The sequence below is a fragment of the Mizuhopecten yessoensis genome, unplaced genomic scaffold (genome assembly GCF_002113885.1).
Source record: "Mizuhopecten yessoensis strain PY_sf001 unplaced genomic scaffold, ASM211388v2 scaffold10961, whole genome shotgun sequence".
Lineage (NCBI taxonomy): Eukaryota > Metazoa > Mollusca > Bivalvia > Pectinida > Pectinidae > Mizuhopecten > Mizuhopecten yessoensis.
The window spans coordinates 433,326-456,283 of NW_018408808.1; the positions used below are offsets into that span (position 1 = coordinate 433,326).

Below are 22,958 nucleotides of genomic sequence, written 5' to 3' on the forward strand. Positions count from 1 at the left end.
ACCAGTACTATAAGTGAAATGTTTTTCCACAGAATACAGAGCAAATGTCTCCCATAGCATCGGAATTAATGATAAAACATTTCCCATAGCATCAAAATCAAGGGAAATTGTTTCCCATAGCACTATTGAAGTTTAATAATGCGTCTTGCATGGGATTAACTGAGGCCAGATACCAATACACATAGTAAACTAGCACAATGTTGAAATACGGCATAATATTAGTTTTACTAATGATTATGAAGACAAAAACAATACATATAGGTTGTAAAGAACGTAAAATGTGAATCTGGAGTGTGACAGGCCATGTCTAGATAACTTATAAATTGGTAGTGTATGAGTCAGACTTTTAAAAGTTTGTATTTCATTAAGGCTCGGTAGACAGAAAATTCTCTTCACAGGATCAAAGTAAATACATCACAAACTGCAAATAGTTACTCAATGAGAAATGAACATTTTCCAGGTTTGCATCGTTAAAAATATGGAAAGAAAATTAAAACTTCCTTTATCAGGTTATTTATTGTAATTTAATGATTGAAAGAGCAACCAAGCTTTAGAGCAAATGTGTTTCTGAAGGAAGCATGGATGTCTGATAATGTCATGTACATATGTTATATAACTTTAACATTGTAGAGGAGATATACTTACAGCTTGTGATGGAAAACTTACAACTGTACAACACTATTTGCAAACACATGTTTAAAAATCTGAAGAGGTTGATGCTATGTTTCAGTAGTAAAGTGAAACNCTTTTTTTTTTTTTTTTTTTTTTTTTTTTTGTTCAGTTTTTAATAAAAATTTTTTTTTTTTTTTTTGATATTCTGTTTTTTATTGGTTTTTTTTTTGTCTTTTCGGGGAGGGGTGGATTTTAGTTTTGTTTGTTATTGTTGTAAAACAAAAAAAATTGAAAGTTACAGCATGTTTCATTGATGTTGAAAAGCTCTATGCTCATTACTTCCATTATAAGAAGAATTATACAGTTTTAATGCTGGAAAGGATGAAGTGATTTTCAGCATTTTGTCTTGCCTAAGTATCTACCCAGGCTGCGTAATTAGACTCGGTGAAAACGGAGAGTCTGGCGCCCATATCAACCCTCCCCATACAGTCTATAGTGGAGTTCAAAGATAGCACTGCCATATTCCGCCCCTTGTTTATAATTTTAATTGAATAAAAAAACATAAACTAATATTTTTGACGATGGGGTGGTAGTAAATTAATTACATTGGTGTCCCGTGTCATGTGGAAACCTTAAGGGATCACACGTAATGTTGTCGGATCTAACTGGAAGCCGTGTGCCAACACACACATCCTTATCTCCGACTAATTCCTCTAACAATTCACAGAGGTAGGAGGGGCTAGGGGCAGACGGCAGCAAATAGATGTCGCTATCACAATTATTCATGGTAAATTTCATCAAGTTTTGATGAATATTTATACAGTAAAATTGCAAATCCTAAACTAGCATTGTTTTGTTTCCAGCAAGTTTGACATTGGGTTGAAAATTAGATGGAGAACAATTTTTTAACAGATTTATACAAAACACAATTTAAAGGGATATATAAAATGGAGTGTCAACATCTAGATTCAGTAATGGTTTACATGTTTCTGCTAGCTAGGATAGCTGTCATCAGAACAACAATATACATTTTTTTATTGCTAAGGTAGAAATTAGGGATGAGCCGTGACGTAATAGGAATTGTCTGGGAAGTCACATGACAATAACAACTAAACCTTACTCATTTCTTAGTTTAACTCATTCACCCCTGAAGACACTTTTGAACTCTTCCAATTCAAAGGTTGGAATAGTTCATTGAGAAATTTCAGGGGTGAATGAGTTAAAATACAACACTCGACAGACAAGTTTGGAATAAGGTCATGCTATTTTCATAGCTTTGCTTTCATATAAATGAACTGAAGAAAGTTATTGTGCGAGTGACATATTTTTTACTTTTTAATTAAGAAAGGTATAATCAAAAAGGCATTAGTTCAGACTTCAAAGAATCCAAAATGATGAGGAAGTGTGTTTGGAGTTAAAAACAGATTTCTGAACCCTGTAATATGACTGAAAATAAGTAAAAATTAGATAAATGAACTTGTTTATCCTTGCAAATTCATGTTGAATTAATTTGATAAAGGGTTTTCTAATATTTGCGTACTTTTTCATAAATGTTGGCATGAAGTTCAATGATACTTAACACTCTGTTATACAAGCAATCCAGACCGACTTGGTGTTTCTCGAACCTTGGAATATTTTGATGGACGAGTTGCTTTTATTTTCATTTTGCGTTGTTCATGGTATTTTCGACATGTGCCTTGCTTAAATAAGTTTGACATACTAATCTAGATAGATCGTTTTATGCTGAAATTATTATTGGAGCCTGGTGTGGCATACATAGCCTCACTTTCACTCTCATCTAAAAAAAATATATGGAAATTTGATCAAATATTTAAATGAAAATGAATTATTGAAGTTTTGAGATTCTATTGTCTGTAGTCGTTTTATGAAAGGGAACTAGAGACAGCATTTTGTATTTATATATTTGGTTCAGTGCTAAGCTCACAGAGCTCAGTGAGAGGGTCGTCTTGATTACGAGTCTAGACAGGGAGCCTAATCAACTGTAACCCAGTCACATCGGGGTAACGCTAAACGTTTCAATCTCCCTACGGCAATGTTTCAATCACTCTGTGTGTTTTGTTTTGCAGGCGTTTGATGAACAATAATTTCAATTGCGATTGCAATCTGAGGTGGCTCTCACGCTGGTTGAGGAACGCGAGGAGGCTCGGACGGGGGACAGAGTGTTCGACTCCCTCAAATCTGCAGAGCATTGAGCTCAAAGATCTTGATGAGATGGAATTTAAATGCAACGGTTTGTTTGTTTTTCATTGCACCAGGTTACTCGGCCCCCTAATAGGTTTAATGGGATCTGCTGTAGCATCTGGCCATGTTTTTCTTTGTATCGGTTTTCCGCAAAAGAAACTGGCGGAAAATCGTTGTTAACTTCAAGCCTACATAGGCTATTTTAACACATGATCGGAATTGGCAGAAATTTGATTCTAATCTTATTAGTTATAGAGCTAATGATGAGGTAGTCACAGACGAGGAGGAAATGCGCTCCGGAGATTGATGGTTGTTGAAGGATAATCACGAGTATTTGAATCGTAATTTGTATAACGTTACAATTTGAAGTGCTAAGATTATAGATTAAAAGTCTTCCATTATAGGCAGTTGGAGAGCTTTGGCTTAAATTTTGAATAGCTGTGAGGTATCATTTCCCTAAATGTCCCAAGGAAACCTTCAGAACTGATTATCTGTCTCCGTAATATGGAAGGATGAATAAAATAAATTTTATCAAAACTCACGATCACAAATGATCACAAATTGGATTCTATTTGATTTGAATGTATTTATGTTTTATTTTAGCAGGAAATTATATGGATATTGATGTAGAAAATGTTTAAAATGTTTTAGATAAAAACAGAATTCAGTAATATTTGCCTCTTACAGACCTACAGCATACAGTTGTGAACCAGTGTTTGGAGGAAGCCATGTGTCCCTCCCGTTGTCGCTGTACCGAGGGTGTTGTCGACTGTCGCGATCTCAGACTCACCGCTGTGCCAGGAAACTTTCCTGAAGATGTTGTTGAGATGTAAGTCGGGGTCTTGTTGATGATGTTATTGTTAATCAAGGTCATATCACAGTTTGATCATTTAATTTTCACCATACCAATGTTTGAACTGTAAATCAAGGTCATACCAAAGTTTATTAATTTAATCATCATCATACCAATGTTTGAACTTTAGATCAAGGTCATTACAATGTTTTTATAACAAAGTTTTAAAATTAAATCAAGGTCCTAAAAAGTTTTATGTTTAAACATTAATTCAAAGTCATTACAATAGCTTAACATTAAATAACAGTTTTATAACAATGTTTTAACTTATCAAGGTCACAACAATGCTTTAATGTGAAATCAGGGCCATAATAATGTTTCATCTTTAGCAGGTCAATGAATTTTTACACCTACAAAGTGTAAATCTGGCTTTTAATACTGAAGTTTGGTATACTTAGAAGATACTTTTTTTTTGGATTTTTTTTTTGGCGTGTATCTGTTTGTTATACAGAAGCTGTCTTCCCTAAACCCTAACATTTCCCAGACAGCCAAGCATGGCTGTATTCGGAGGCCGTGCACCGATCGCTGTCCATTCTGTCGTGTTTTATACCTATAAATACTGCCCTGTAAAACCGGGTCTATAATTTCTGTGGAACACAACACCCAATCATGCTGCCAATAATGGCTGCTGCAGGGATAAAATGGTCAAAGTAGATGGGCTGCGTTCCGTACAACAGATTGTTAGACAAACACAATCACTCTATGTCATTTTGGCATATGTGATGATTATAGGTTTGGTTTAAGACAGACGATATTTTTTTTTTGTCAAGGTCATTCGTAGTCAAGGTCATTGGAAGAAAAGCTATTTTGGATTTGAAATCTGTCCAACAAAGGCCTGTGTTTTATGAAGGTCATAAATGTTACTTGATAGACATATTGCCTATGAATGTCAGGGTCACAGAAGGTCATACTTGAAGGTCATATAGGCTATTGGATGCTGTAAAATTCCCAGAAAATTTCATTTTGGAAGGTCACAAGAACAAGAAGTCTAGAAGTTCACAGAAAACTCCTATTTTTAAAAGTCATAAGTTATCAAAAGTGTAAAAGTTAATTGACAATTGTAAATGGCTGGAGAGGGAAACTTTCGCGAAGTCAAACTTTCGCTTTTTACGAGTAAAATATGTATTCAGTGTTAATTTGCCCTTCGCATGGTATGACAATGTTTGGTACTCTATGTAGTAAGATTTGGTGCCATAATGAATTCGCCTTCATTACAGAGGGCGAAAAAGAAAAAATGAAAAATGCAGCATACTTCAAACTCACCTACTATTGTAACATGTAGACCTAAATTGGTTTGTTATTCTAACTTTAACACTATTAAACCATTATTGCCTATTTCCTGAATGCAAATATTCAATATCAAAAATCGTTTTCAGACGTTTGGAAGGAAACTCCATTGCTCGGATACCATCGAGAGCTTTCGCTGACCTTTCTCGCCTTCGAAGAATGTAAGTATAAAATAGAAATCGTAACATTTCTGTCGTGTGTGGAATGTAAATATTACATTTAGCCAAATTGTTTTAAGTTGATGTTGTTCTTGTGGGGGTCCAAGAATCAATATGTACAGGTGTCATGGGGTTGAATTGTTTCAGGTGATATGGGGAACTTAAAGATAAATGATGAGGGGAGATTGATTAATGTTTGGAAGGGATAAGTGGTGTGTGTGTGGAGGATTNGGAGGGGATAAGTGATGTGGGGAGGGGATATGTGATGTGGTTGGGAGGGGATTAGTGATGTGGTTGGGAGGGGATAAGTGATGTGGGGAGGGGATATGTGATGTGGTTGGGAGGGGATAAGGGATGTGGTTGGGAGGGGATAAGTGATGTGCTTGGGAGGGGGAGGGGGTTGATTGGTGATGTGGGGACCTATAGGTATCAGTGATGTGGTGAATGGGTGAGTGATGTGATGGGGGAGTAGGGGAGGGATTAGTGATGTGGGGAGAAGAATCAATGATGTGCTGATGGGATCAGGGTTTGGCTAGGGAATTCCTCAGTATTGGTTTGTGTACATACAGTTGGCAGGTTGTGTCAGGGGCTAATTTACATGTTGATGAGCCTGACTGGGTCACCCAAGTCTTGTATACACTACACGTACCAACGGAGGACTGTACAGGGCTGGTTTACACCAGCTGTCATTAAACTCTCACTGTCTACACATGCTGTATACAACACCATCTCCTAAAACTAGCACTTTCTCTTTGGTGTGGTAGGCAATTAGGCAAATTATCACAACTTTAAAAAAAAAATCATTCCAAGTTTATATTTTATATTGTCAGTTCATTAAATCTAGAAATTCATTATTTAGAAAAAATACTTCAAAACTAACTTTTGTGAAGAGGTTTATCACAGAATGAAAGATACTGCCTAAAATAATGAGAATTCCACTCTTGATCCCTACATAGGGATAGCGTATTAAAGGAGACAATAATGGGTCCTTTTAGGGAGACTGTACACAAGGAATGACTTTTGGTCCCTATGGATATTGTATTCATGAAAACCCTTTGGGTTCCTAGCTTATAGAGATACATGAAAACACATTGGTCCCTTTAAGAATGCTGTTGACATGAAAATGCTTTGGGTCCCTACAGATGTTACATACATGTACATTTTTCCATTTCTTTATGTCATCGTCTCTTCAGAATCAAACCTGTATTGAAATATCCTTTGAAAATTAATTCAAACAAATCTGAAAACAGTTATGTTTACCTGTGTTATTTTTCCTTTTGAATGTCATCACAAATTAGTCATGAAAGGGCAGAAAGCACATCTTTAAAAAAGAAAAATTAAATGATTTAGTACTGTTTTGGAAATAAAATCTTAACAGCTAGGGAAATGGTGAGAAAAATCATGACAGGTAATATAAAGAAACAAACAGGTGACATAAAAACTGACTCCTTTGTGTAACCTTGGCTTGGGTACATTCCTATAACACAGTATCACTGTAACTTCTACAGCTTACATTGATGTCATACTTCAAAGATTTAAGGATAAACAAAACTTGTACTTACTTTAGCGTCGAGAAATAAAAAAACGCCAGAACACATGGGCATATCAAGGTCGATCACATAATTTGTAATCTAATATTCTGGGCTTTTTCCTCAGCTCAGGGTCAAATTTGAATCCATGCGTATTAAATCATTCGGTTAATACAAATTTTCATGAATTTTCTAAGTCTGGAAAATTGCTGGGATCATTTCTTGATAAGTTGTCAAAAAAAACCCCATAAAATTCAATTTTATGCTTCTTATATTAGTGACTATCCATGGAAATTGAGACCTAAAGGGAACTGTTTGTTCTTTACTTCAAAACAGATGCCATAGGATAAACAAAAATATACAACCATGATTAATATATTAAGTTAATTATGGTTTCAAATTTGAAAGTTAATGAATTTCATAAAATTGTTCTTAGTGCCTCATTTGCCAATAAATGTGATCCAAATTGATTATTTGTATCATTGGCTGGGTTTTTCAAAGCTTTGATAACCAAACAGGTCTTTAACCCTTTCAACACTGCAGACCATAATGGACTCATCCATATCAGTTGCATGGAAAATTCTACTAAAGTTACATAGGGGTGAACGGGTTAATGCTGATTTCAAAAACTATAATTTTTATTTTTGAATAACCTTTACATTAAACTTAAGTTTTGAATTTCAAAAGTTTAGAAAGAATACTGGATAAAATTTTCTTTACTAATTTTCCTAAAAATTTAACCAGTTTCCAACAACTAGGGCGAGAAATGTTTTGGATTTTAGACATTTATGATTTTTCATTTTTTTTTTTTAAATTATGAGATTAACTTTTTTGAATGAAAGTCAAAAGCACCAAACTTTAAAGTGAAACATATGTTAGTGATTTCCATGAAATGAAAACATATTACAATGTTATTAATGGGTTTGCTTCATTAAATATCAATCAGAAGTCGTTTGTCAGATCAGGTGGTCGGTGTTACACATATTTCATTACTGTTATCAAGTGGCCCTCGAGATGTTAGATTTTTAACACTACAGTTGTGCCCTCTTAATGTTGGAACCCAGGCCAAACCAATTTAATTATTTGTTTCCTATATGATATCATAAGGCCTAGATGTCTATTAAAGCTTACAATATATTTTGGTGAGCTTATGTCAGTACCACAGAATCTGTCCTTCTGTCCGTCAACTTGTCCTTTAAAAAGCTACTTGTCCTGAACAGCTTTATGAATTTTGACCAAATTTGGCCTGGAACATCCTTGGGCAAAGGGGACTTATCTTTGTATAAACAGAGGGTGTGACCCCTCTTGGTGCAGAGGGGCGGAGCCCAATAGGGGTATTTGAAGGTTTAAATCTTTAAATCCTTCTTCTTCTGTACCATTGGAGGGATTTTATCAAAATTTGGTCTATGAAATTTCAGGGGTGAATGATTTAAATATCAAGATTGCGGCATGAGAAAACAACAAGTAGATATTTTGGCCTCGGTAATCTTTTCCATGTAACCCCCACGCCTGAGTATTAAACTCCTCAAGACTCCATTAACATCTACCAGTAATATTGTTTCAAATTTGTTTTTTTCAGTGATATAAGCAACAACAAGATATCCCACATTGCACCTGATGCGTTTGCGGGGCTTTCATCTCTTAATTCGCTGTAAGTATCTGGAGAGGGGGCCGACTGTGTCTCCCCAGGGGTTCACCCCACCAATAGGATCTACAGAATATTTTCACACTTGTTAAACTTCTGAGCTCCGTAATCATAGAGCTTCGAGATCACTCACTCCTCGCTCAGTTAGCTTGATACAGCGTTTCATATTTTTTTCATTAACATTTAACATTTAACGTTTTTTTGTTGGAAAGGTTTAAAACATCTTTAAACTGAATATTCTTTTCACAACTCAAAAGTACTCATTGGAGAACTCAAAGTCGTCTGCGCTATAGATAAGAATTTGTTTATTTTTTACCTTTTTCCTCTTTGTTTATAAACGAACTTTTTCCACTTTGCAATGCTTGTATTTGAAACGACAAGGTGTGTTACGACGGCGATGTAAAGAGCTGACAGCTGGACAAAATTATTAGATACGATATCGGACCATCAAGTAGTTTATGTTGTAAGATCAGAAAAAAATCAACCTCAATACTACTGTAGTTGACGTAATAAGGGCGTTAGACGTATAGGTTAATGAAAAGTGGGGTACCTATATTTAGACACCATTTTTCTTCAAACAACATACCTCGAATTTCGAATACTGTATACTTGGAAATGTTCGCCGAGTCAATCTTTCGCTCTAATCGCCAGAATAATCCCACTTCGCCCAGTGTTAATTTTGCATGTCACATTTAATTTCTATTAAATTATCCTGTTTGCTAATATTTGCTGTAATGATAAATTTGTCCTCATTATGGCTGGTGAAAAAGGCAAAAATTTAAACTGTAGTAAAAAGTTTCCGTTAAACAGTATTGTACTTGACTGCATTTTGGTTGCAAAAGTTGTCTCAAATTCCTGTGGGGAAGCGGGCAGGACTGTTTTACAGTGGGTATACCCTTATTACATGACATACGGTACTTGTGTTTTAGATTTTGATTTCACGTCATTAGGCCTTGGCTGGATTTCAATATCTTACATTCTGACGATCACCGAATCTTGCTTTATATTTTTCAGCGATTATAGACAAGGATTTCTAGCACAATATTAATTTAAATTCTTTCCGTGCCATCTCAGTACGATCTCCGCGATGTTCAACGTTAGGTTTCCCCCTGTGATGTGTTTAAGTAGCCTCGCGTTAGGACATTTCACATGAACAATATCACTTTAGATTCCAGCCATGCCGCGTCTGAGATCCTGGTAAATAGATTTCAGTGTTAAAACAATATCTCGTCCTGTTGTACTGCTGATAAACGCATTATCTTTAGTCAAATACATGTGCAAAGCTGCTCATTACAAAACAATTCTTGTAGAGGATTACTATCAAGCTAAAAACTGCATCAATTTGGATTCCATCTCCGATATAACTCCGCACCGTTAGCACACCTGATCAGATCTATAAAACACTATCAGATACCACGAAGACGTAAACTGGCTTTTAATTAAATCTGATATCATTCCTTGTGTTAAATGTAACTCTTCATTCATGCTCCAATCTGAAGCCCAAAACTTTATGCCTGGACATGAAAGGCCTTCCCCAGGTGTTGTGATAGAACATCAAACGATTCACCTTACCTTTGAGAAATTCAAATTTGAAAAATGTTCTTTGATTGGTTATGATCTATAATGGGGATTACCTTGGATCGTCCAATCAGGACCTTGGTGATACAATTTGTGTTTCTTATGTAAAAAATGATTCTCCCTGGACCTGTTATATTAGATTTTTCTCTCAGGACCTTGACAATATCTATATATTAAAAAGATCATGATACTGTTTTGATAAATGACGATAAAAGATTTGACATAATGTCAAAACAACGGAAGAGTGAATTCTGGCAATAAGCCCACGCCTGGTAATAAGCCCATGCCTGGTAATAAGCCCACGCCTGGTAATAAGCCCATGCCTGGCAATAAGCCCATGCCTGGTAATAAGCCCATGCCTGGTAATAAGCCCACGCCTGGTAATAAGCCCATGCCTGGTAATAAGTCCATGCCTGGTAATAAGCCCATGCCTGGTAATAAGCCCACCCATATATATTGCGGCTCAGTAGAAATGTTATATGTCTTATTTATTTGTCCGGTGATAATTAAGCTTGGGCATGTGTGAGCCCCCGCTGGGCTTATTAAGGATAAATCTAATAGTTGTAATACAAGTATTTTTCTATGTAAGAATTTATATCAGGTTTGCCATACTTGACTCTAAGGGTAAGAGATAGTGTTTTTCTGGCACTGCCATTCATTTATTTACACGTGACACCTAACCTTACTTCAACTTCAATCAAATAAATCTGATATACTCCCTTTGCAGTGACGATGTAACTTAACACACAAAACCCCTGATATTGAGACCTGCCTGCTTATTTATGTAAAACACCTTTTAGGAATGAAAACAAAGATATTTGGCGACTTTAAGGTTTCAGTTCTCTGTTGACATCAAGGTATCGGTTATACAACTCCGACCTGAAAGTGAAGTGTTCGGACGGAAATACCTGTGTGATAGGTTTTCAACTGTATTGTTTTTCACGGGTATCAAAGGCAATGTAAATCATGGAACATGTTAGAAATACGACGACGAGTGAAAAATTGCAGTGTCATCATGACGGTGTCCTAGAGTGATTTCTTAACAATTAAGGATACTTGCCCCATTACAGGCAAAACACTAGAGAATATCACTGTAGTTTTAACAAACAGTTACCTCCCCTTAATATTTTTTGGATATGATGTGTGACACCACTGTGCCAATTGTGCTTCTGTCGAACGGCTGAAGTTGCCAGTTGATTAGGGTGACAGTTAACTCATTCTCCCCTGAAATTTCATAATGAACTGTTCTTACCTTTGAATTGGAAGGGTTCAAATGTGTATTCAGGGGTGAATGAGTTAATTGATCAGAGGACCAGAGTTCGGATCCTGTTGTAGATTCGTCTTTTTTTGTTAGTTTTTTTCATAAAAGTTCTGCAAGGTATGGTCTTATTTTCAGAAAGAATTTTTCAAAGTAACAATTGTGCAGAAAAAAAATTGTTTATTGCATAGTTATAGAAAATGGTAGTGGTACGGGGATCCTCAAGGTACAGTCTCATCATTTTTTCTTCAGTACACACCGGCCTCAATTAAGATAGAGAGTCTCGCCATTTTTCTACTGTCTACAGGCTTAAAATGTTATTTTCATGTTAAAATCAATTTTTGTTTCTCTATATTTAAAGACAACTATAGGTTTTGGGCCATTTTAGGGAGGTACCTAGGACATTTAAAAATTATTTCCAGTAATGTTGCAGAAAAGAATTAACAAATATTTTGACTGGTATATTAAGTGCAGTGGATCGGCTCCATGTTTTATAACCTATAGAGGTCCAGGGTTTTCAACGTTAAAAGAATATTATAATTCACAAATGTTTTCATACATAATTTTTTGCTATCATAAAAGGGCAAGCAACTTGCAGTAGACAAATTGGAACTCTCCTTTGTTGGAGATGTAAGGCAGAAGGCAGGGACTCTCTACCTTAATGGGAGGCTGTATCTGGTTTTACATATGATACGTAGAACTAAAGCAAAACACCACTTCAAACCCGCTGTAGGTGTTGTCGTAAATACGTAGGGGAAAAAGGTGTCACTGTGTTCAAGGCAGAATGGAAGCATAATCTGACAGCTGAATGCTGAGATGCATTTCAGGGTGTTTCTTTATTTTTATTAATTTTGTGTTTTAAAAGATGAAATGAAACATTCCTGTGTGAACTTTGAGTATTTGAAAAACTTTTGTAGAATTTTTTTATTATTTTTTTTATATTTTATGTTTTCTTATTCATTTAAAGAAATTTTCGTTTGACTTATGCACAGTTAATTCATTTTGAAATTAGACTTGAGGGGAGTTGAAAGATTGTTATATATAAGTTGGTTTCTTTAGGGTTTTGCTTTGCCTTAAGGTTCACTTGACAGAAGTAAGAAACCTAAACGGGGACCGATTCCTCGTACGGATTCCTCAAAGGGTATTAAACAGGTGTTTTTTACCGAAATATCCCCCTCTCAGTTTTGTGAGACTATGCGGTTTAGCATCATAGAGGTATGCTTAACCTTGAACTTTAAGATAGAAAAAATAAAAATTGTGGTGCAACTCCACTGCAGTTTTGTTACCTCCAGCTGTTTTGTGTAATTGGGGCGGTATAATTAGAGGCGGTATCTGCAGGCTTCGGGCATGCTCATCCTTATCTAGATAGTCGGGGTGAGATATCTAATTTTAGAGGCCACGGCTAGTGTCAGCCCTGCAGGTCTTTAAATCTAGAAAGCGGAAAGCTGTACCTCAACTCTTGTTTTGTAAATATAAAATAGTTCATTCCTTTCCAGCTTGATGCAAGCTCCTGGATTGTCATGTTAGCATCCCTTAAACTCATATTGGAAACTTATGTTATTCTAATACGGCTAGTGAAAATTTTGTAATCTGATTGGTCGAGACAAATTGTTCATTTCACACTGTCACATTCGCTTTAATATTGAGTCAATAGAAGGGTGCTTCCCAACGCCCCAGCAAAATAGTGACCGCGCCAAGAACATGTGCGTACGATTCGTTTCAGCCGCCACGTTTTTGACTTGCGATATAATAAAATAAATACTTTATCATTATAATGTTTCATTTTTAAATGAAAATTTAAACTTTATAGTACATTGTATCATTTTAATTCTTTTTGTAAATAAAATTTTCAAACTTGCTAAACTGATAGGTTTAATGTAGGTTCCAAGCAATGAAGTTTAGTTTGTATTTGTATTTTTATCTAAAGTATTTAATCTTTGTTTGAATGACGTTGATGATCAAAGTTAAGACCAAGGATGTCTTTGTTTGCTGTTTTCTCTGACATTGTCGGACAGTAACATTTGGAATTTTTAGGATTGGGAAAACCTGATGAAAATGATTCATGCTCCTATTTAACAAAAATTTAAGAGCAGATTTGCTGATTACCAGTTCATATCAATGGCAAAGAAAAATAAGTCTAGAAAAACAAAATGTTCACCTTGTTTTATCTTTTTGTGAAGAAAAAAATAGACAAGCATGTCTGTACATTTGTAAGAGTTCTGCTGTTTATCGTTCAGAATTAGTGCGTTAATTCAATTAAAATTCCATTTGACATTCGTGGATGATAGAAGTGTAGCTACGAAAACTTGGGTTGTCTGATCTCATAGATAAAATGTCAAACTTCCAATTAAGGTGGAGTGCTCCATCTTGTATCTCCAACCAAGAAGAGTTCCACATTTTTCTGAATTGTTTTCCTGTTTACTGTAAATTATAAGGTTATATGTACTGAAGAAATGTTTTCATCCAAATTGATTCATTTCTTGTACAAAGCTGGAAGTAGCAGTTTAATCAAAAATCCTTTCCTTTCAGTGGCGAAAAGTCTTGCTCTGAGCAAAGAAAATTAAGAGGGTATCTAACCATTGAATACCATATATGTTTCACAATTAAGTGTGGCAGAATAGTTCAATATATTCACAACTCTACCAGCACAAGAGAAAAGTACTGAAGTATTCTGCTTCAAAACATCAAGTTTCTTTTATCTGAACATTGTGGTGCGGTACTCGGGTTACAACCTCGGAATCCTACTATGACATTACAATCAAGGATGATGTCAAACACGCACAAATTTAAAGCTTTTTGATTGGCTATGGTGCGATATATTCAGTATTCTGTATTTTCAATTGATGACATCTGAAAAAATGTTAATGAAAAGTGTCTTTCTGATATTTCCCACCGCTGTAAAAAAATGAACATTTTTCTTAATGAATAATTCCTGATACTCACCGGTAGATATGTAATAATGTTGTTTTGTTATATTTCAAGGGTCCTGTATGCCAACAAGATAACGGAGCTACCTCTGGGTGTCTTTAGGGACCTTAGCTCCCTCCAACTACTGTAAGTAAACACTCAGGGGTGAAGAATTTAACCGACATTCGTCATGATATATATGAGATTTTTTCAGCAAGCTTCTCTCAAGCTACTTTTGAAAACTGATGTGTTTTCGTAAATTTTGTATGAAATGGAAAACGAAATGTAAGATTCTATTATCACATAACCAAGATGTGTTGCAGATAACGATGAAAAGATTTTCTCAGACCTGTAAAATTCATCTTTTTAAGGAAGTCAGAGAAAATATTATTTTTATCTTTTTTTACATTAAAGACTCTGATATCCTTCACAGACCAGTCATTGTAGCCATCTTGGCTTAACGACTACATGACGCGAAAGTTAAATCCAGCGTATATGTTAGAAAATATTGAAATTCAAATCTAAAGTTATATCTACAGAGATTCACTATGTTCACTTAAAAACAGAAAACTGAAAAATATTTGTTAAGTTTAGCATTGGGTTTTGAATTTTTTGTTTTATTTACCCATTAAGCTTATCATTCGTTGAACCACCAAACCAAGGTGTTTGACCCTCCAGTAACATCATTTGGTGCCAAAAATGCCTGCTTTTATTTATTGGTTTGCACTGCTGTAGGAAATGTCCTTTCAAAAAAGATTTATGGATTATGATAAATGGAAAGAAATAGTTTATCATTCTGTAAATATTTGATAATGTAATTCAGTAGGACGTAGATTTACGAGAGTATTATAAGACATCACATCCTGAAACTATTTACAAAATGTCAGGGCTAATGATATGGTGATATATGTTAGTGAGGCCTGCTCTGTACTTTACCACAGTGTTACGGGGAATCAATCGGGAGTCGGAGGCTGTGATGCTTCCTATACTAATGGACAGGCTCTCTTATCAGGGGGGAGTGATCATACCAGAGTCCATAGACCCCCTGCAACTCCCCAGGAGATGCAGATAAGTCCCCCACCCCCTGGGAGATAATGCCCCTCCCCCTGGGGTCTAAAGTGTGGCCAGTACTTAGTAGCCTGATTAATGGTGGTGACTTACCAACACCACTTCATCTCACCCTGGGGAGTGTGTAGATAGTGTGTGGGACTGTGTCCTCTTCATCTTCAACTCCCCTCCCCCATCCCCTCGTCCTCTGTCCAGCCTGATAATGGTGGTGACTTACCAACACCACTTCATCTCACCCTGGGGAGTGTGTAGATAGTGTGTGGGACTGTGTCCTCTTCATCTTCAACTCCCCTCCCCTCCCCCCTCCCCTCGTCCTCTGTCCAGCTTGATAATGGTGGTGACTTACCAACACCACTTCATCTCACCCTGGGGAGTGTGTAGATAGTGTGTGGGACTGTGTCCTCTTTATCTTCAACTCCCCTCCCCCCTCCCCTCGTCCTCTGTCCAGCCTGATAATGGTGGTGACTTACCAACACCACTTCATCTCACCCTGGGGAGTGTGTAGATAGTGTGTGGGACTGTGTCCTCTTCATCTTTAACTCCCCTCCCCCTCCCCCTCCCCTCGTCCTCTGTCCAGCCTGATAATGGTGTGACTGCTTACACTTTGGCCCTGCCCCAACATAGGACATCTCCTTCCCTGAAAGAATAAAAACAATTTTCTATAACAACACCCTCCCTCCTCCAAAACACATGCTTCCTGTCCAGAGTAAGGGATTCCCCTCCCTGGTCAATCCATGGTCATTTGCAGATTGTCTTGATGAATGTTTTTCCTGACCCCAGACCTCACTGCAAGGGGTCACAGATAAGGTTCCGACAAGTGGCTAAGTACATGTGGCCATCGTAAAGGGCTGGAGTTGATGATATTTTTCACAGCTGTCTCATCAAGTTATCTGTGAGGTTTATATTCGTGTCTCACCATGTTTACAACACAATCATAAACATTATTAGTGTTCCGACCAGATTTTTTATCAGTTCAAGGGAGACAATTCTTGTATCTTTCTCTCAAAAAGCAATAAAATCATCACGGGTTCATTATGACTAAGTAAAGTGTCTAAATGTATTTTTTTAACCTGTTTGACACGGACCCTTTGTTTCTTGTTTACAGACTTATGAATGCCAACAAGATTAAGTGTTTACACGTTGACATTTTCCGAGACTTGTACAACCTAAATCTACTGTCTCTCTATGACAACAAGATCATGTCTCTGGCCAACGGAACCTTCGACTCGCTCCGCAACATCCAGACCCTGTAAGTCAAATTTTCGAAACATGTTGACAAAATCTTTTTTTTTTTGAAAAGTATATTGTCGATGACTCAGATGAATGTGCTAGTGAATCATATGAATAACTTTAAATATTTTACATAATTTTAAAAATTTACTATTATGATATATGGTAAAAATTTTGTTTACTGTATTTAAGTATCTTGACTCATTTTTACCCGGGATATTTCTGTGTCGCAGACATCTGGGAAGAAACCCGTTCATCTGCGACTGTAACCTGGAGTGGCTGGCCGAGTACCTACAGAGGAGACCGGTCGAAACGAGCAGTGTACGGTGTGAAAGTCCCGCTCGCATGGAGCGCAAGAAGATCGCACGAACACGACCGTCCAGGTTTAAGTGTAAAGGTGTGTATGACAGTTACTCAAAAGTCATCATTTCTGCTTCACTCATTCACCCCTGAAACATAATGAACTATTCCATCATTTTTGCTTCACTCATTCACCTCTGAAACTTAATGAACTATTCCATCATTTTTGCTTCACTCATTCACCCCTGAAACTTAATGAACTATTCCATCATTTTTGCTTCACTCATTCACCTCTGAAACTTAATGAACTATTCCATCATTTCTGCTTCACTCATTCACCCCTGAAATTTCATAATGAATTGGAAGAGTTCAATTGTGTCTTCAGGGGTGAATGAATTAAGCTCTGAATGGAATGTTGAATGCCGCTTATTTATGTCTGAAAGTTCAGGTTTTAGTTGGTAGGTCTTCAAAAGGGTATCTTTTTAAATTTGACGTCATGTTGTAACTTGTAAAATGTGAAGTCTGTGATAAATTGTTAAAAACTAACTTTGAAATTGTCATTTTTATTCAAGAATCGGAGATCCACCGAACTAAAAACGCGGGGACGTGTATGGTTGACGTTGAATGTCCGGAGGGCTGCGACTGTAGGGGGACTGTGGTGGACTGTTCGGGACGCCAGTTGATCACTGTACCCACCACCATCCCTTCCTACACTACCGAGCTGTGAGTCGACTTTCCCAGAAATCTAAATTTACAATCTGATGCAAAACATGCTACATAGTGTATAAAATACATCAACACACTAAGATGGAAGCAATGCAATGCTGTAAAATCAGATATTTTCTTGAGGCCCAAATTTCATGGTTTCCCGACAAAACACCATTTTGTGGGTACATGAACTGGTAAATAACGAGTAGCCACTCAAACAGAGAATTGCTTTATATCAAACTTGTAATTACATGTACTTAGTGGACCTATAAATCTGTGGATGGATATTACTCACGAAATTAAAAACCCACCAAAATTAGTGATTTCACAGTATCAAACATTCTACATCTAATTGTTTGATTGTTTGTTTTTATTCTACATCAAGAACATTTCTCGAAACAATCAGTATTTTATTTCTAAAAGTCTACATAAAAACAGAGGAAAATGTGTGATAAGAAAATGATTCATTCAGACTAGAATGATTCGTAAAATTTCTCCTAAATCTTATAAATAATTTGGTTCGAACATACAGAATTCTACTTATCTAAAAACACTTTTTCCTGAATCTGAACAAGTTTGAGTTGAACAAATTTTACTGCATGTTACTTTTAACCCTTTCACCACTATAGACCATAATGGACTCCTCCAGATCAATGCATGGTAGAGTCTACTAAAGTCACATAGGGGTGAAAGGGTTGAAACAAACAAAATTAAACAACAAATGCTGAAGAAAAATACGGTTGGATTGAACCTAATTGTTTTAGATATTAACACTGTAATGTTTTGCTTTCCCACAGACTGCTCCAGGGTAACAGGATCACAAGACTGGAAGCCAATGGGATGTTCGTCCACCTCAGCAACCTACAGATACTGTAAGTGTACTGGTCAGCTGAGGCAATCCGGTAACATTGATAAATTATATTTGATTAAAGCCCTCCCCCTTCTGTATCAACAGACTTATATATATATAATTACCTAGACCACACTTCGGGGCTGACATTCAGCTCCTTGCCAAGTGAAAAATAGTTGAGTTTTCAATATGAAACTTTTTGAATGAATAAATCTTCATGTCTAAATTTGGAAAATTTCCCGAACATAAATGTCACAAATTTTCCCAGTTTTATGGTCAGAGTTCCTTTTCATACACATGCTAGACAAATCCTTGTTAATTAACTCTTTCACCCCCTGAAGACACGTTATTTGAACTCTTCCAAATTTAAGGTTGGAATAGTCCAATCTATTTTTAGGGGAGAATGAGTTCAAGGAAATTTTCGGCAGAAAAATAAGTTTAAGGCATAGGAACTTGCATTTGATCATAAAGTACAACCTTACGGGTAAACTACGTGTATACGTACGCGTACAACAAAGTTTCATGAGTACATAAAGGACCATTCACATGTTCCTGTAGCATGTGTACCCTCTGTCATCATGGCTAATAACATCCAATCTTTTTGATTGATGCAATCAAACAAAGCCAATGACTAAATGCTGCTATTCTGTCAACATGTTAATAACAATTATTGACATTCATTTGCGTGTATTGATTTTGTTTTCAGTGACCTTAGCAACAATCTCATCGAGGTCATTGAGCACAACACGTTCGAGGGAGGATCGAAGTTGATGGACATGTAAGTTTTACAGTAACGGAGGAAAATATTTTTAGATATTGTAAATACCTTCATTTTTGCGTATATCTTATTTCACGCGTTTTGCCTGCAGGTTTTAAGCTCAAATACTTGATTGACAGGACGTTATTTCACTATTTATGATAATTATACAAAGAAAATTATTTTGTGGCAGATTAAAATTCATTATGAATTCCACACGAATTATCAATTATCGCTAAAATTAATCTTTCTATGATTTTATTGAGAATTACGGTGTTATGATTAATGAAAATTAATTTATTTTTGCATAATTTTGTTTCTATTGATTTGATTTCTAATAAACGGAATTAATTATTGCTGTTTTTATTTTCATGACGCTTTGACAAAGAAATTAATTCTAATATGTGGAATTAATTGGTATTTTTTTTTTCGACACAGAAACCTTTCGAACAACAGAATCAACAAAATCACGATGAAGACCCTTGCTGGTCTGACAGCCCTACAGACCCTGTAAGTTAGCACACAGGTTTACTGTATTATAGAACATTACCCTAGCTGGTCTGACGGCCCTACAGACCCTGTAAGTTAGCACACAGGTCTATTGTATTATAGAACATAACACAGATACAGTGAACTTGTCTTGAGGCGAACATTACCATGATATATAGGATCTTACATGAGTTTCCATTTCATATGAGATTTATGAAACGAGTCTTAAGAATTTTTCAATTTAGCTAGCCTCTGGCAAGCTTAAATGAAAAATTCTTAAGACTCGTTTCATAAGTTTCATATGAAATGAAAAAAGTGTAAGATCCTTTTTATCACATAATCAAGATTTGTGTCATTTATTCGTGTAAAACGACAATTTTCATGCAACCTTGAAATGTGACTCCAGTGCGTAAGTCTTTGACGTCACGTACTTGTCCCAGACGTGACGTCACAATTGAAACAAAAAGTTTTAATTCCTTGCTCTACACTGTATAACAGTAACTGTAGTTTAAAATCCGGGCCACTTTCTGTTCTGAAAACTTTGACCTTGAATTTTGACCTCAACCGTCTGTATGATCCGTGATACAGGTTTCTGGTCTAGACAGGGTTTGGTTTGGACAGGTTATTGTATATAAGAACTGTCTGATGTAAATTATCACAAATCTTTGTATAATTAATTACCATTTTATTTGCAGATCTTTAGACAGAAACAGAATTACCTGTTTGAGTAACACCACGCTGTCATCAAGTGTCCATCTACGCAAATTGTGAGTTTTACGCAATTTATGTTTAGATTCAGGAAATATTTGAAATAATTGAACAGTTTAAGCAGTTACACGATAATGCCTGTTTCACCCCACCCCCCACCCCCCCACCCACCCCGGACTATAGTGGTATATTCTATAATACGACGACAGGGGTGGTAGTGAAAAAGGGGGTGGGGGGACGGAGGAGGGAAGGGGGAACTCATTTGGCCCATGTTTACACTGCGTCCCTATTTGTATCCTAAACAAAAAACATCAGGTGCACTTTAAATCAACTTCCTTCCTCACACCAAACCGACTCCGCTGCCATTATCATCAGTCTTATCTTAGCCATTATTTTCTCTCTTATAACCTTAAAACACGAAGAAAAGATTAGACATTTTGTATGTGCATACATCTCATTCCTTCACATACAAAATGGGTTTTCTGTAGGCGCTGCGAACATACAAACCTCCACTGTTCTGTAACACAAATGCCATTTTATCATTGTGTGCTTTATCAGCCGATCAGTGTTTTTGTCGATGCTCTTTTTTTATCTTCACAATTCTCCAAGTTAACTGTTTTGCACTCCGTGTATTTATGGCCGGAGTTTGGCTATCTCCCTGGGTATTGTAGGCTATGCATGATTGTATTTGTTCAAGATATGAAATCTTTTTAAATTGCATTTCCTGTTAGTCAATTTTTTTTTAACATAAAAGTGTCACTGGTAACAAGATATAAAATATTGTTTTTACTTCCAATTTAAAGTACGCTATAAACTAGGAATAGTTTTATGGTTATTTCTTTGGCAGTGTTGATGTTACGGAAATTTGTGAGAGAAAAAAAATTAAAATTGGGGCAGTGGAATTATTTGTACACTTAATTATAATGGAAGCTAAGCTATGTTAGAGCTTAGTATTCAACAAAATGGCCGGGCTATCACAAGGAGGCAAGTACACGAACACACCCTGTCTCTGGCAAACTTACATGGAGGCACGTCCTTAAATGACCTTAGCTGTTAATAGGACGTTAAACAAAATAAAACCAAATCTTTATTAAATTGCATAATTCTGCATAGTTTGAATAAGATTATGGAGATTTAATATATGGGTCCTTTTTCTGCTTAAAATTGATTTGGGGACACTATCAATGCAAAATCGTGATTATAGTAACCTTGATTTTGACATTGCTTGTCCTAAAAAGGTGAAATATATTTTCAGTAGCACTGTGCTTTTGGCTCTGTGGGTTTTACTACCTGGGGATACTAAACCATGTGACTGATCAAATTAAAATTGATTTTTACTCCTGCTGATATTTCTAAGCAAATGGTAAAGACTGTTCATTCAGGTTTATAGATACCGGTAGTCTTCTGTGGTTCATAGGTCAGGAGGTCAGCAGGTCAATTAGGATTTTAAGATAGCATGCTGTGGTTTGTAGGTCACTGTGGTTGTTCTCCAGAATTATAATATATTTGACATGTGACCTTTTTGATTTGTAGGTCTCTACATAACAATCAGATCCGATGTATAACGGCTGGAACCTTCGACAACCTCAGATATCTAGTAACACTGTAAGTATAATAATAATTGCTAGCGATTAATTATTCTTTTATCACATTTGTTTCTCAAACATTTAACAAACTGATGTATTTTGGAAGATGAAAGAAATTTCTTGATGTTTTAGTATTGTTCGATTTTGGTTTCAGGAATCTAGAGGCGAATCCGTTCACCTGTAACTGTCACCTGGGCTGGTTTTCTGACTGGTTAAAACGAGTAAACGTCATCACAGGGAGCCCCACCTGTTTCTCCCCACACAACCTGAAGGATTCTCCCATCCATGACATTCGCACTGCAGACTTTGTTTGTGAAGGTAAGCTTGTGTGATCACTGTAGACTTTGTTTGTGAAGGTAAGCTTGTGTGATCACTGTAGACTTTGTTTGTGAAGGTAAGCTCGTGTGATCATTGCAGACTTTGTTTGTGAAGGTAAGCTCGTGTGATCACTGCAGACTTTGTTTGTGAAGGTAAGCTCGTGTGATCACTGTAGACTGTGTTTGTGAAGGTAAGCTCGTGTGATTACTGTAGACTTTGTTTGTGAAGGTAAGCTCGTGTGATCACTGCAGACTTTGTTTGTGAAGGTTAAGCTTGTGTGATTACTGTAGACTTTGTTTGTGAAGGTAAGCTTGTGTGATTACTGCAGACTTTATTTGTGAAGGTAGGTTCGTGTGATCACTGCAGACTTTGTTTGTGAAGGTAAGCTTGTGTGATTACTGTAGACTTTGTTTGTGAAGGTAAGCTCGTTTGATTACTGCAGACTTTCTTTGTGAAGGTAGGTTCATGTGATCACTGCAGACTTTGTTTGTGAAGGTAAGCTTGTGTGATCACTGCAGACTTTGTTTGTGAAGGTGAGCTTGTGTGATCACTGCAGACTTTGTTTGTGAAGGTAAGCTCGTGTGATCACTTCAGACTTTCTTTGTGAAGGTAAGCTCATGTGATCACTGCAGACTTTCTTTGTGAAGGTAAGCTTGTGTGATCACTGTAGACTGTGTTTGTGAAGGTAAGCTCATGTGATCACTGCAGACTTTTTTTGTGAAGGTAAGCTTGTGTGATCACTGCAGACTTTGTTTGTGAAGGTAAGCTTGTGTGATTACTGTAGACTTTGTTTGTGAAGGTAAGCTTGTGTGATTACTGCAGACTTTGTTTGAAGGTAAGCTCGTGTGATCACTGCAGGCTTTGTTTGTGAAGGTAAGCTCATGTGATTACTGCAGACTTTGTTTGTGAAGGTAA

General features: G+C 36.4%; 1 protein-coding gene across 2 annotated transcripts in view; it reads left to right on the forward strand.

The window, feature by feature from the left end:
• LOC110464107 (protein slit-like) overlaps window positions 1–22,958 on the forward strand; it is a 123,544-nt gene that overhangs the window by 83,537 nt on the left and 17,049 nt on the right. For both annotated transcript variants that reach the window (XM_021519161.1, XM_021519162.1), the window contains exons 8-21: window positions 2,700–2,863; window positions 3,502–3,643; window positions 5,044–5,115; window positions 8,221–8,292; window positions 14,105–14,176; window positions 16,203–16,346; window positions 16,561–16,724; window positions 17,200–17,350; window positions 18,133–18,207; window positions 18,892–18,963; window positions 19,381–19,452; window positions 20,127–20,198; window positions 21,673–21,744; window positions 21,880–22,043. In XM_021519161.1, the coding sequence (XP_021374836.1) occupies window positions 2,700–2,863; window positions 3,502–3,643; window positions 5,044–5,115; window positions 8,221–8,292; window positions 14,105–14,176; window positions 16,203–16,346; window positions 16,561–16,724; window positions 17,200–17,350; window positions 18,133–18,207; window positions 18,892–18,963; window positions 19,381–19,452; window positions 20,127–20,198; window positions 21,673–21,744; window positions 21,880–22,043 (1,508 nt within the window). The remainder of the gene's footprint in view (window positions 1–2,699; window positions 2,864–3,501; window positions 3,644–5,043; window positions 5,116–8,220; window positions 8,293–14,104; window positions 14,177–16,202; window positions 16,347–16,560; window positions 16,725–17,199; window positions 17,351–18,132; window positions 18,208–18,891; window positions 18,964–19,380; window positions 19,453–20,126; window positions 20,199–21,672; window positions 21,745–21,879; window positions 22,044–22,958) is intronic.